The 15,167-nt window shown below is 45.1% G+C and overlaps 1 protein-coding gene across 3 annotated transcripts in view; it reads right to left on the reverse strand.

The window, feature by feature from the left end:
• zfp64 (zinc finger protein 64 homolog (mouse)) overlaps positions 1 to 15,167 on the reverse strand; it is a 79,851-nt gene that overhangs the window by 18,495 nt on the left and 46,189 nt on the right. For all 3 annotated transcript variants that reach the window (XM_070896040.1, XM_070896038.1, XM_070896041.1), the window contains 3 exons: positions 14,063 to 14,233; positions 8,002 to 8,064; positions 2,652 to 2,903 (listed from right to left, as the gene is read on the reverse strand). In XM_070896040.1, the coding sequence (XP_070752141.1) occupies positions 2,652 to 2,903; positions 8,002 to 8,064; positions 14,063 to 14,233 (486 nt within the window). The remainder of the gene's footprint in view (positions 1 to 2,651; positions 2,904 to 8,001; positions 8,065 to 14,062; positions 14,234 to 15,167) is intronic.

Consider the following 15,167-nt stretch of genomic DNA (forward strand, 5'->3'; position numbering starts at 1 on the left):
GGAATCCTAATGACATCATAAGATCCTGATTAGCATCGAATTATGGGGATCCTGCCTGTTTCTGACTGGAAAAGTGGCCGCTTAAATCGAGGACCACTCAGGGTATACCCTTGGAATGGGTAAGGAACCGGTTGAAACGATGAATATGGATGAAAGGAGTTATGTCAAAGTGGGAGGAAGTAATGAGTGGAGTGTCTCAGGGCTCACTGCATCCACTGCTGTTTTTAAATTTATATAAACCACCTTGAATCAGAAACTCAATGGAAAATGCTTTACAGCCAATGAATGTACAATGTAGTCACTGTTGTAATATGCTTTACCTCAAATTACTCCCAACTGTAGTGGTGGATCGATAAAGAGCAGTACTTGATCCTAGTGTTTAAAATACTGTTTTCAGGCACAAGTGCAAGTGTGGAAGGACAAAATATATAATTGTACTGCTGTGTTTTTCACAGTTCACACAGTATGCTTGATTTTCATCTATCCCATGCTTTACTGGAATGCTCATGACGACACTGCATTGGAAAGAACCAACTGCCTGCTTAAGGCATATCTCATACAGCTGCATCATTCTGGCAGAACTTAAATCGGAATGCAGCTTGTAGTTAACTTCCTTTTTGTTTTGCAGTTTTTTTAGGAAGCACACTTATTTTTTAATTACTAATAAAATTCTAGAATTTTATTAATTCTAATAATTCCAAGTCTCCGTCCCAGTTAAAACCTTGATTTAATTTGATAAGTTCTATTTGTACCTTAGGAAGGATGTCAAGACCTTAGACAGGATGCAGAGGAGATTTACTAGAATGGTACCGGGGATGAAAGACTTCAATTACGGAGAGACTAGAGAAACTGTGGTTGTTCCCCTTAGAGCAGAGAAGGTTAAGGGGAGATTTGATCATGGTGTTCAAAGTCATGAAGGATTTTAATTGAGTAAATAAAGAGAAACTAAGAAACTGTTTAAAGGGAATAAAGGGTTATGGGGAGTGGGCGGTTAAGTGGAGCTGAGTCCACGGCCAGATCAGCCATGATCTTGTTGAATGGCGGAGCAGGCTCGAGGGGCTAGATGGCCTACACCTGTTCCTAATTCTTAAGTTCTTATTAATGTTGGGGAAGTCCAGAACCAGGGGTCACAGTCTAGGGATAAGGGGTAAGCCATTTAGGACCGAGATGAGGAGAAACTTCTTCACCCAGAGAGTGGTGAACCTGTGGAATTCTCTACCACAGAAAGTTGTTGAGGCCAATTCACTAAATATATTCAAAAAGGAGTTAGATGTAGTCCTTACTACTAGGGGGATCAAGGGGTATGGCGAGAAAGCAGGAATGGGATACTGAAGTTGCATGTTCAGTCATGAACTCATTGAATGGCAGTGCAGGCTAGAAGGGCCGAATGGCCTACTCCTGCACCTATTTTCTATGTTTCTAAATGGTTAGATTTACAGAAGGTACCAAACTAGGAGGGGCATTGGTATCAGAAGAGGCAGCTCAGAAATGACAGAATGAGTTGGAGAAGATATGTAACGAAACATAACAATGGCAGATAAAATTTAATGCAGACAAATGTAAAGTGATGTACATAAGAAGAAAAAATAGGTGACACGCAATACTCCATGAACTGCAATGTCCCTGTTTAGCTGCGCGACAGTGGTCTGGGAGGTCCCACGCAGGCTGCTTAATGGCTTTACAATGGAAAAACCACGCGGAAATATATGAATGGGTTTGTGCAGCCCGTTAAAGGGGCCCCGCATCCAAAAACAAAATTTGAGGGAACATTGATAAATAATGTTGAAATAGTTAACGATGAAGCTAAACGAGATCTGGGAGTCTTGATAAATCTGACGCTAAACATGGTCAACCCATGCAGAGCCACAATTAACAAAGGCAATAAGGTTATATAGACAAAATGGTAGAATGCAAGTCAAAGGAGGTAAAGATCAAACTTTATCGTGCTCTGGTCAGACTGCACCTTGAATACTGCGTCCAGTTCTCCAGTTGCCAAGGAACACTGGGGGCAATGTAGAGAAGAGGTCGATCTCAACTATTAGGTGTCTGAGAAAAGACTGGAGAAACTTAGACTTTTCAGAGGTGATCTATAGAAAAGGTTAGATGCTCAAGATAGCCTGAGGCCAGACAATTTCTCCAAATGATAATGCAATGGTTCAAGTTAAGAATTTGCAGGTATCGGGGAGCAGCAGTAAATAAAATCTAAATGTAAATAAGTAACAATATGGTTTATCTTTATCTATTTCGATATTAAGAACTTTTGCTGAATGTGGCCCACACCAAGAGCTAGGCCCACCATATAAAATGAACTTAGCGCTTCAGCTCTGCACCATCTGAAGGAGACTCATCTGAACTTCTGATAAATCAGAGCTTTGGGTGTAACCTTTTTGTGCCATCTGCATCTAAATGAAACCAATAAAAATAACCCAGCTAGGTTGTTAGAGCATCTTTTACGCTCAAGGTGTGGTGCAGATCCTAATAACCAGACAGGAAATAATAAAACTCATTGGGAGTGTGACGAGGTTCAAAGCACACGTTAAATCGCTGTGCAACTAAGTTCCTGTAACAATCTGCTTTCTTCACTCAATTCATAACAACCTCTTTATGCATGTCATTTCACTATGACTGGCACCCTGAGCAAGCAGACTTACCAGTGTGAGAACGAAGATGTATAATGAGCTGGCTAGAGCTGTGGCTGGCATAAGGGCATATCTGGCATTTAAATGGACGCTCATCAGAATGGATCCTCAGGTGCTTTTTCAGGCTGCTGCTATCTGCTGCTGCGTAGTTGCAGTGCTGGCACTTATGTGGCTTCTCTCCAGTATGTGAACGATTGTGCATCTTCAGCTTATCCAGACGACTGAACCTCTTGTTGCAAATATCACATTTGAAGGGCTTTTCACCTGCAAAACAATACAGTTTAAACAAAAATATCCCGGAAAGAAATATGGGCCTGTTCAGATGGACTGCAATGGTCTATTCTCATCTTGTATGTTCCTATATAAATGTGTGCTATTTGAAGTGCAGCAAAGTAACTTTATTTGAGGTGAGGTAAACACATTCAATTAACGACCCAAATCAAGTCAGCAGTGATGATATTCATGACCGCGAATTAACTATTCAGGCTTAGGGCATAGCTCGAGATAATGTATAATGGAAGCTTGAGGGCACTGGTTGACAGGGGTGGGATATTTCTCAAGACTATTTCATTTTGGCTGCTGCTGATTTCTGACTTAGAATATGTGCATAGAAAGGACTCACTGACAGTCATTGCAAGTATTGGGGAATAAACTGCAACAAGCTTGAAGGAACAACCGTCTTTGTAAATAGGAAATAAACAAAATCAAGAGTAAAATGATTTCATGGGTGCATCATCCACTCTCCCCCCAGGCACAGAATGGTTAAATGGCCACTCCATCAGGGGAAAGAAGTGCTGCTGCCAGTGCAAACCAAACGTCTTCAAATTCCCCCCTTATTACCGCGAATTCACAGAGATAGAGGGCTCAATTTTGGCCCAGCCCTTCTTTCGGCCCACTTACCAAAGATGCGCCGCTTTTCTCCGTACAGAAGTGCGCCCAAAAATTTCCTTCCCACTTTGGCCGCTGTCCAGCCTTCTCCCTGTGGTCGCACAGCGTGGCCAGTCGAGTCGGGGGTGGAGCCAGTGTCCTGCGCCGAAAACAGTGCTGGGACGTCTGCACATGCGCAGTGGAGTGTCCGCGCATGTGTAGTAGTACCTCGCCCCCAGCCTCTGTGTCTTGCTGCAGCCGCTGTGTGGGACCCGATGCCGGCCAAATGTTGTTGTGAGTAGGGGTACCGAGTGGCAATTTCATGGACTGCTTAGTTCCATTTGATTTGAAGCTTTAATCACTTTAATCTTAGAAATCACACCGGGAGGCCACTCGGCCAGGGCTAGGGGTTGGCGGGCAGGAGAACTGATAGAAATCATCCAGGCAGGAGCACAATCAGTTCTCCTGCCCGTGCACCCCTAGCCCTGGCTGAGTGGCCTCCCGCACCGGCTGGTCCGCTGCCTTCCCAGGCTGAGTTTTAAGATGAGGGTAGGACTTACTTCAATTTTTTTATTTGTTATTGAATGCTTATTATTTTTTGTTTCCAAGGTTTAATGCTTTGTAAGTCTTGGTGCTTTAGGTGCAGGTCCTCTCTGCTTCCCTTCCCGCCTCTATCCCAGGCCGATTGGCCTCCAATGTACCTAGCTGCGCTGATTTCTTAATTCTCCGCATTGGTTTTCTGAAGTGGCCACATACGCTGGCCTAAGTAGATTTGGAGTAACTATTAACTGGCTAAAGTTGCCTAAATAGGCAGAACTGGCGTAGGTGGCTGGTAACGCCCCCTTTTGAGAATAAAAAACTAAAAAAATTGTACCGAACTCACTTACACTGGTGCAAATTGAATGTGCAAAATGGGGATTTTTAAGATACTCCAGAAAAACCAAGTTACTCAAATAAAAACGGAGCAACCCCTGGCCAAAATTGAGCCCATAGGTCTGCTCCCCCAGTGTGGGGACAGCTGTATCAAAACTTTTAACCGGGAAAATCATTGTAAAACCATCATCATCATCATCATCATCATCATCATAGGCAGTCCCTCGCAGTCGAGGATGACTTGCTTCCACACTAGAAAGGAATTCTCAGGTGACTGAAGAGTCCAATGTGGGACCTACAGTCTCTGTCACAGGTGGGGCAAACAGTGGTTGAAGGGACGGGTGGGTGGGGTGCCTGAGTTGCCGGGCGCTCCTTCCGCTGTCGACGCTTGGCTTCAGCTTGCTCTCGGCAAAGAGACTCGAAGTATTCAGCGCCTTCCCGGATGCTTTTCCTCCACTTTATGCAGTCTTGGGCCAGGAATTCCCAGGTGTCGGTGGGGATGTTACATTTTTTCAAGGAGGGTTTGAGGGTGTCCTTGAAGCGTTTCCTCTGCCTACCTGGGGCTCGCTTGCCGTGTCAGAGCTCCGAATAGAGCGCTTGTTTTGGGAGTCTCGTGTTAGGCAGGCAGGCGATGTGATCCAGGCGGAGCTGATCGAGCGTGGTCAGTGCTTCGATGCTGGGAATATTGGCCTGAGCGAGGACACTGACATTGGTACGCCTATCCTGCCAATGGATTTGCTGGATCTTGCGGAGACAGCCTTGGTAATACTTCTCCAGTATTTTGAGGTGCCTGCTGTACATAGTCCATGTCTCTGAGCCATATAAGATCATAAGACATAAGAAATAGGAGCAGGAGTAGGCCATTTGGCCCCTTGATCCTGCTCAGCCATTCAATAAGATCATGGCTGATCTGATCATGGACTCCGCTCCACTTCGCTGCCCGCTCCCCATAACCCTTTATTCCCTTATCTTTCAAAATCTGTCTATCTCCGCCTTAAACATATTTAATGACCCAGCCTCCACAGCTCTCTTGGGCAGAGAATTCCATAAATTTACAACCCTCAGAGAAGAAATTTCTCCTCATTTCAGTTTTAAATGGGCTAGTTTTCCTTATGAATGGAAGTATCATCTCTGCATCCACCTTGTCGAGCCCCCTCATTATCTTATGCTTCAATAAGATCACCTCTCATTCTTCTGAACTCCAATGAATATAGGCCCAACCTACTCAACCTATCTTCATAAGTCAACCCCCTCATCTCCGGAATCAATCTAGTGAACCTTCTCTGAACAGCCTCCAATGCAACTATATCCTTCCTTAAATACAGAGACCAAAACTGTATGTAGTACTCCAGGTGTGGCCTCACCAATACCCTGTGCAGTTGTAGCAGGACTTCTCTGCTTTTATACTCTACCCCCCTTGAAATAAAGGCCAACATTCCATTTGCCTTCCTGATTACTTGCTGTACCTGCATATTAACTTTTTGTGTTTCATGCACAAGGACCCCCCAGGTCTCTCTGTACTGCAGCACTTTGCAATTTTTCTCAACTTAAATTCTAATTTGCTTTTCTATTAGTTCTGCCAAAATGGATAACATCACATTTTCCCACATTATACATCTGCCAAATTTTTGGCCACTCACTTAGCCTGTCTATATACCTTTGCAGATTTTTTGTGTCCTCCTCACAATTTGATTTTCCCACCCATCTTTGTATCATCAGCAAACTTGGTTACATTACACTCGGTCCCTTCATCCACGTCATTAATATAGATTGTAAATAGTTGAGGACCCAACACCGATCCCTGCAGCACCCCACTAGTCACTGTTTGCCAACCAGAAAATGACCCACTTATCCCGACTCTCTGTTTTCTGTTAGTTAGCCAATCCTCTATCCATGCTAATATATTACCACCAACCCAGTGAGCTTTTATCTTGTGCAGTAACCTCTTATGTAGCATCTTATCGAATGCCTTCTGGTAATCCAAATACATCACATCCACTGGTTCCCCCTTATCCACCCTGCTCGTTACATTTGCTGAAGTTCTTTGAGGATGTGTCAAACATGAGTTTCCTTTCATAAAACCATGCTTACTCTGCTTGATTGAATTATACTTTTCCAAATATAGGAGGGCGGTATCACCACTGCTCTGTAGACCATGAGCTTGGTGCCGCGTTTGAGGGCCTGGTCTTCAAACATTCTCTTCCTCAGGCAACCGAAGGCTGCACCGCCACATTGAAGGCGGTGTTGGACCTTGTCGTCGATATCTGCCCTTGTTGATATTAGGCTCCCGTGGTATGGAAAATGGTCCGTGTTGTCCAAGGCGTCGTCGTGGATTTTGATAACCGGGAGGCAGTGCTACGTGGTGGGGACAGGTTGGTAGAGGACCTTTGTTTTACGGACTTTTAGTGTAAGGCCCATGCACTTGTATGCCTCAGTGAAGGTGTTGACGATGATTTGGAGTTCGGCCTCAGAGTGTGTGCAGATGCAGGCGTTGGCTGCGTACTGTAGTTCGATGACGGAGGATGGGACGACCTTGGATCTGGCCTGGGGTTGTGCTGAGATGGTGGCGGGTGGCATGCTATGGGATGGAGTCGAGGACATTCACGTCGAAGACAGAGTCTCGGTTGAGGAGATCCTCAAAGTGCTCCTTCCAGCGGGCACTGACTGCCTCTCTATCCTTGATGAGCACCTCTCCGTTCTTGGCTAGTCGTGGGGTAGGGCCTTGGGTGCTTAGGCCATAGGTTGTCTTGGTGGCGCTGAAGAATCCTCTCACGACGTGGTTGTCGGCTAGCTGCTGGATTTCTTGAGCTTTCTGCACCCACCATCTATTCTTTAGGTTTTCTGTTGGACCTCGGCCTTCAGACGTCTGTAGAGCTGCTTTCTTGCCCTTGAGTTGTGTTATGCTGGCACATAAAAATTCTATTTCCACATCCAATTAAACCTTTTAGTTAAAACCATGAATTTTGGCTCCACTGAGGTCAGAGTTGGTAAAGCCAACAAGTTACTGGGTCATATAAACCCGAAGATCCCCGTTCAATTCCTGGCTGGGGTTTAGTTGGCTGATTCTATTTTGTGTGGCAGTAAGGGTGCTACAACTGACTTTAGTGCACCTGAGCTAAGAAGATGACAATCATGCAAGGGTTCCCGATTGTGACTGCTGTTCAGTGATATCTTCTCAAAAGTGCAAATAGGTAAAGTGAGGCTAGAACTGGGCTCGGCCGCGATGTGTACCCACCCCGGCCACCAGCAGTTGAATAGCCTCCCAACAATCACTGTTTATGGTCAAACATGAACAATGGGCAGACAGGGTTGGCAGAGATTCTGAGACGGTATCCCAACATGAGTCAACATCTGCAGGAGGGGACATGGGAGGAGCCAAAAAGCACTGCTCGAGTGTTAGGAAATGCAGGTATCGCAGCCGACAAAGCAAAGTTTCACATTTTTATTAGAGATGGCCATATTGACAGAACCAGAGAACTTTGAAGCAGGCAGCTTTTTTCTGCATCTACATCCTCAAGTTAAAGATTTAAAATAAAACTGCAGGTTTTGTTCACTTACCGGTTTGTGCCTGAAAACAAAATGTCAGCATTTAGGCATTAATACTGCTACAAACTTGCCTTACCCGTATGAGTTCTTAAATGTCGATCTAAATCTTTATTTCCATGGGATGTTTTAAATGCACAACCTAGGGGCAAAAAAAAAAATAGTATTTTTGTACAGCGTACATCTTTTCTAAATTGCACAAAATAATACTCTGTGGCTCTCCCGATGATTCAGCAGCTAAGTGTTGCTTGGTGGCGTTCGGAGCTCTATAGACCAGAAATACCTTGTGTTTCAATTGTGATCAGGTTGAATCAACAGCAGCTGCAACAACTTAAATTTATATTGTTCCTTTAACGTAATAAAACGTCCTAAGGCACTTCACAGGAGTGTTATCAAAAAACAAAATTTGACACCAAGCCAAATAAGGAGATATTAGGGCAGATGCTCAAAACTTTGGTCTAAGAGTTAAGTTTTAAGGGGCGGCTAAAAGGAGGAAAGAGAACCAGAGAGGCGGAGAGGTTTAGGGAGGGAATTCCAGAGTTTGGGGCCTCGGCAGTTGAAGGCACAGCCGCCAATGGTGGAACAATTAAAATCAGGGATGTTCAAGTGGCCAGGATTGGTGGAGCGCAGAGATCCCGGGAGATTATAGGGCTGGAAGAGATTACAGAGATAGAGAGGCGTGAGGCCATTGAGGAATTTGAAAACAAGGATGAGAATTTTAAAATCACGGAGTTGCTTAACTGGGAGCCAATATAGGTCAGCGAGCACAGGGGTGATGGGTGAGCGAGACTTGGTGCGAGTCAGGACACAGAGAGCCAAGTTTTGGATGACCTCAAATTTAAGCAGGGTAAAAGTAGAGAGGCCGGCCAGGAGATCGTTGGAATAGTCAAATCTAGAGGTAACAAAGGCATGGATGATTTCAGTTGATTTCAGCCATGAGTCAGCTGATTTCAGCCCCGGGATGATACAACTGAACTCAGTGTCCCAAGGCAGCGGAGGGTGGAACAAAAAACTTTGCTGATGTTCTCAATTTTGATCGCCGGCCAGTGAGCCCCCGCTCTGCCAACCCCCAGAAAGAGCCCATGTGGACAACAATTGAGGACATGCTCAGAATTGGCAGTGATGCCCCTAGAGTAAAATAGCATGCTGATACTCAATGCCTGGGCTCACATAAGATGAGCGGGCATGTGGAGAGGCTGGTGGCTGCCGATGCTCGCTGATGCCTGTGGAAGTATGCCTCAACAAGAAGCCGTGCCTTCAGAAGAGGAGAAAATGCAACAAAAAAAGCTCTTTGCAAATTATGCCTAGAGTATTGACGGTCACACTGGACAACCAAGTGTGATTCAGAAGCCGTGCAGATTAATGCAGAAATTAATTCAGTGATAGAAGCGGTCATCTCACGGTGAAAAGGAAATGGAAAATGATTTCCTCAATTTTCTTTGTGTAAATTGTGGCCACTGGTGTAAATTGTGGCCACACAAACAGGTCTGTTTTATTTAAACACTGATGTACACTCAACCTCATTACATCAAATTCCATGACAAGAATCTGTTGTTACAGAACTTGCACAATAAAAACAAACTCTAGTGTTTTAGAGCTCTCACTGTAATACTGTGCAATTTAACGCAGCTCTCGCTGTAACACAATAGCGTTATTGAGCTCCCACTGTAACATAATGTATATTAGACAAATCTCATTGTAACACATTAAATACTATGGACCTATCTCTGGAATAGACTGCATGTTAGAGTTCTCTGTAACATACAACATGTTAAAGTTCTTACTGTAACAGACTGCAAGACCTTTCACTATCATGATCTCCAGTATTAAAGATTGCTCTTGATAACAAATTCCCAGTGTTAGACCTTTTATTAAATGATCATATTGAATTTCATTTTATGAGCAAATAGATGAATTGGATTTGACAGCCATCAAGAGTATTTTTATACAATGAGGTTTGACTGTATGTACCATACTGTCACTATCTTTGACATATGTACAGTATGTGGATGTTACTGAACACTGTGGCTGTGATCAGGGTTGAGCATCATACCTGTATTTATTACAGGTCATTGAACAGTGTACATACAAACATTGAACAGTTCACCAACCTTTCAGGGACTAAAAAAATAAAATTGTGGAGGTAAGAGACATTTCTATCAAGACTCTGCTTGGGACATTTTACTACATTAATGGCACTATATAAATACAAGTTGTTGTTGTTGTCCCATTGGTCAGCCTTCCATATAAGATCCAGAGACATCAGGACTAAGGGCAGGGAGAACGTAGAATGCTCAGTAACATCGGGCTCAAGTTTCGCCTGAGTTGCTCCTATTTTTTTGGAGCAACTAGTTTAGCATGGAGCATCTTAGAAATTGCAATTCTCGGCATTTAGTTTGCTCCAGTTCTAGTGAGTTAGAATAGTTTCATTTTGGAACAGATTTTTTTTTCCCACTTATGCCTGTTTTGCAAGTTTAGGCAGAGAAAACTTACTCCAAACTAACTTAGAATGGAGTAAGTGTAGATTTTTGTACGCTCAGAAAAACCTTGCCTATGCTGGGGGGGGGGGGGGGGGGGAGGAAAGAGGGAATGGAGGTTTACAAACACTTCACTTTTACAAATAAAGAACCATCATCAATAATAAATGATAAATAAATCAACCAATAAATCAAAAAAATTAATTAAAAATTAATTTAAAAAACCAATAAATAAAAAAATAAGTTTCTACTCACCTACTGCATCACTGGGAGCCCTCCAACAGTGTGCTGGGACGCAACCCCCCCCCCCCCGCCCCACTGTCTCTCGCTCTGTCTCTCTCTCTCTGTCAATGTCAGTGACAGTCTGTGTTTCTGACAGCAAAGGGTGGGGGAGGGGGGAGGGGGGAGGGAGGGGGAGAGGGAGAGAGAGAGAGAGAGAGAGAGAGAGAGAGAGAGAGAGAGAGAGAGAGAGAGAGAGAGAGAGAGAGAGAGAGAGAGGAGGGAGAGAAAGAGGAGGGAGAGAGAGAGAGAAAGAGGAGGGAGAGAGAGAGAGAGAGAGGAGGGAGAGAGAGAGAGAGAGAGAGAGAGGAGGGAGAGAGAGAGAGAGAGAGAGAGGGAGAGAGAGAGAGAGAGAGAGAGAGGGAGAGAGAGAGAAGAGAGAGAGAGAGAGGAGAGAGAGGAGGGAGAGAGAGAGAAAGAGAGAGAGAGAGGAGGGAGAGAGAGAGAGAGAGAGAGAGGAGAGAGAGAGAGGAGGGAGAGAGAGAGAGAGAGAGAGAGGGAGAGAGAGAGAGAGAGAGAGGAGGAGAGAGAGAGAGGAGGGAGAGAGAGGAGGGAGAGAGAGAGGAGGGAGAGAGAGAGGAGGGAGAGAGAGAGGAGGGAGAGAGAGAGGAGGAGAGGAGAGAGGAGGGAGAGAGAGAGGAGGGAGAGAGAGAGAGGGAGAGAGAGAGGAGGAGAGAGAGAGGAGGGAGAGAGAGAGGAGGGAGAGAGAGAGGAGGGAGAGAGAGAGGAGGGAGAGAGAGAGGAGGGAGAGAGAGAGGAGGAGAGAGAGAGGGAGGGAGAGAGAGAGGAGGGAGAGAGAGAGGAGGGAGAGAGAGAGGAGGGAGAGAGAGAGGGAGAGAGAGGAGGAGAGAGAGAGAGGGAGAGAGAGAGGGGAGGGGAGAGAGGAGAGGAGAGAGAGAGGAGGGAGAGAGGGAGGAGGGGGAGGGAGAGAGAGAGGAGAGAGAGAGAGGAGAGGGGAGAGAGAGGGAGAGGGAGAGAGAGAGGAGAGGGAGGAGAGGAGAGGGAGAGAGAGAGAGAGAGGAGAGAGAGAGAGAGGGAGAGAGAGAGAGAGAGAAAGAGGGAGAGAGAGAGAAGAGGGAGAGAGAGAGGAGAGGGAGAGAGGAGGGGGGGGGGGAAGGGCTGAACGGGCCCCATCGACAACGAATCAGATGCCTGGCTGCCGCTGAAGACTTTGGGCGGGGCCACTCAGCGAGATGCTGGACGGGTGGGCCCTGCCGATGACGTGGAGGGAGCGGGGGTGGGGGAAGAGAAGGGGGGAGGGGGTACGGCTGAACTGGGGGGGGGGGGGGGGAGCTGAACAGGAGGGAGGGAGGCCCTAGTCCCGATCTTCGCCCAGGGAGCCCATTCGGCCAGGGCTAGGGCCAGCGTGCTTTGGGCCCCTCCCACACAGCCTCGGGGGCAAGGAGCTATTGCACATGCGCACACACTCTAGCGTACATGTGCAGAGGTCCCAGCACTGTTTTCAGCGCCGGGACCTGGCTCCGCCCCCAACCCCTTGTGCTGCGCCACGCCAGCACAAAGACGTCCTGAGGAGCTCGCAGAATCACAGGGTAAGTATACGGCACCCTTTTTATTCCAGAAAGTCGGCCCACTTTATGGAGGTGCGCCGTTCTTAGAGGGCTGAAACTTGGCCCACAGTCTGGAGATTTCTGGGATGCTTCCTCTGTGTTCTGAGCATGACAGGAGCTGTTTGAATTTGAAATGACTTATTTGGGTCTCTGCTAATGAGTATAATGAAATCCATAGTTCTTCTGCAGATAAACAAATGCACCAAAGAAAATAAACGAAAGAGTTTATAAACAAGAAATTCCGATCGGGCTGCTTCATTGGTGATGTTTAGTGGACTAGTCTCCAAGTCTAGCAAAGTGAAGAGCCCCTCTGTCCCAAATTATGGGGCAGGTTCATTTGCATACTTGGAGCAAGTGATCTGCACTTGTATGAGAACTTCAATGACACCTACCCCAATTCATTGGGAGGGAACCTCAAGACTGCTACCATGCCACTCCAAAGGCAGAAGACAAGGAAGGGCTCATCAAAAGTTAATCTATTTTTTTCAGCTCTTCCTGGAGCAAACAGGCTTCTGGTTTATAGTAATCTCACCTTAATGCAGTCATGATGCCATAGAAAGGTCCTAAACGGAACTCATTCCAGTTCCCAATTGACAAGACTTTCACTGAAGGCTCGTCTGGACAAGTATGAGAATTACACTTCAAATTCCGCCCATTATGTCCCCTTGATGTGGGTGAGGAATGGCTGGAAGAGTTGCCTTCTTTCCCCTATCGACATTTCATTGGGTGCTTTATATAGGGTGGGATTCTGGCAGAACTGGTCTCAAGCCCATTTCTAGCCACCATCTGGCAGTTCCACTGAAAAGGTGCTCAGGGCACCATTACAATTTCAGGACTAGATTTGTTTTAATCCAATAAAGGCAAAATAATTTTGACTAAGTGGTACATTTACTACCGGTATCAGAATAATACATCCGCTGTGTGATGAATTATGTTCACAAATTAACATATTTAGCACCATGTGGGACATGATCTAATCTCTGCAATTAAAGTAAAGGAGAGTTGGACAAGCATCTGACTGGGCAGTATATTTTCCATCAGCTATTGCTGTACAGCTTCAATTTCTTAACCATCATGCCGAGTGTCTGTGTTGAACAAGCTAGAAAGAAACAGTGCACTGTGGAGAGGTGTTTTAAACCCGGAAAGATCAAAGGCCTCATAGCATACTGTAAACTCCCTGCCCCAATAGGGACTGAAATGGGATAAAGGTTCAATTCTGCTCTCTCCTATTTGGCACCTCAAACAGAGGTTCAACCTGTTCAAACAATAACAAGAATCCAAGTTTGGGGGCCCTATTGACTCCTGCATTAATCTGTAAAGCTAGCCAAGTTCAATGATATTTTGTACTGTGCTTGTCTACTATGATATGCCTTTGTATGTTTGCACATCAATCTCTAAATAAAAATCAAAAGGTTTAAAACAATTCAATACAGAATTGTAGATACAAAAACTACATTTAAAAAAACATTCCGCCTGCAACTCACTCATCTTGGAAATCTATACAGATCAAGTATATTTGGGCAGAGTTATTTTCCATCAGCTACCAATGTACAACTTCTATTTTTTAAACTGTTATGTTGGGTGTCTGTGCTGAACAAGCTGGAAAGTCGCACTGTGCTGTGTAGAGATGTTTTAATTCAACAGAGGTCGAAGGTTTTAGCCACAGTGCCAACACCAAAGCCGAGTTTTCAGTTAACTCTCATAACTACAAGTGTACAGAATGATCAGAACTGGAATTCTACAAGATGAAACTCTAGCCCCGAGTACTGCTAGAGCTATTGAAAATTATTAATCTTTTAAGGAGCCCTCTACATACCTGGGTAGCAGCATGTTAGCTTCTTTTGTGATGTTGAATTTGATTTTGATTTTTTTGGAGTTGGTCTGGTACGTCCGAGGGATAGATTGGAAACTTGACCCGCACTGCTGGTACTGGGTAGATAAGTCTGATAACCTTGTTCAAAACCAAACTCTGACAACCGGTTGGAAACTGTACAAAAACAAACAATATTAATTTGTTACACAAATAACTGTTCTGCATTTCTTTAAAATTACTGTTTGTGAAAAAAAACTTATTTTACAAGTTCTATGAATGTTAACATTTAAAATATCAGCACAAAATATGGATCTTCCCTTTTTGGACCTTCTGTCCTGTTTTTTTTTATGTCCTCTTCCGCATACCTGCTCCCAGACCTGCAAGAGGTCACGAGAGCAGCACAGGTTGATTTTCCCTTAGACTTTTCCTCTCTCCTTATTTTGCGAGTACCACCTCCGGTAGCCCAACACAGATCAGAATTTTGTGTGTGGAGAATGACAGTTGTGTGTACACATCTTACTGCTCTACAGGCCCAGTAGGCTTCCTCCCCTTACTTACTCACTCCACTCACATGCAAACATTCCAGCACAGCACATGTTATTAGCTATGCAAGCTCTGTCTGGAAGCCAGCAATCCAATGAAGTTCAATGCAAGCTCGAGGAACAACACCTCATCTTTCATTTAGATACTTTACAGCCTTCTGGACTCAACATCGAGTTTAACAATTTCAGACCTTAATCTCTGCCCATATTTTGCTCCCTTTCCTCCTTTTATTAACTCCACCCTGTTATGTATTTAACCCATTGCAACTTGTATTACACTACCACCAGAGGGCCTACACAGCATCCCTTGGGAGCACGGTATATAAGCAGGCCACCCACGAGGTACAAGCACTCTGGAGTCTTATTAAAGGAGTTAAGGTCACACTTGCTCACTGTGCACAGTACTCAGTTTCATCCATTATTATGTGTACCAATTGGCGACGAGGTAACAAATAACCGCGCGAAAATGCATTGAACAGTTGGTATCCTGGAGAAGTTCTCAGAAGGGGAGGATTGGGAGGCCTTCATTGAGAGACTCGACCAATACTTCGTGGCCAACGAGCTGG

This window comes from Pristiophorus japonicus, chromosome 12 (genome assembly GCF_044704955.1).
Source record: "Pristiophorus japonicus isolate sPriJap1 chromosome 12, sPriJap1.hap1, whole genome shotgun sequence".
NCBI classification, from domain to species: Eukaryota; Metazoa; Chordata; class Chondrichthyes; family Pristiophoridae; genus Pristiophorus; species Pristiophorus japonicus.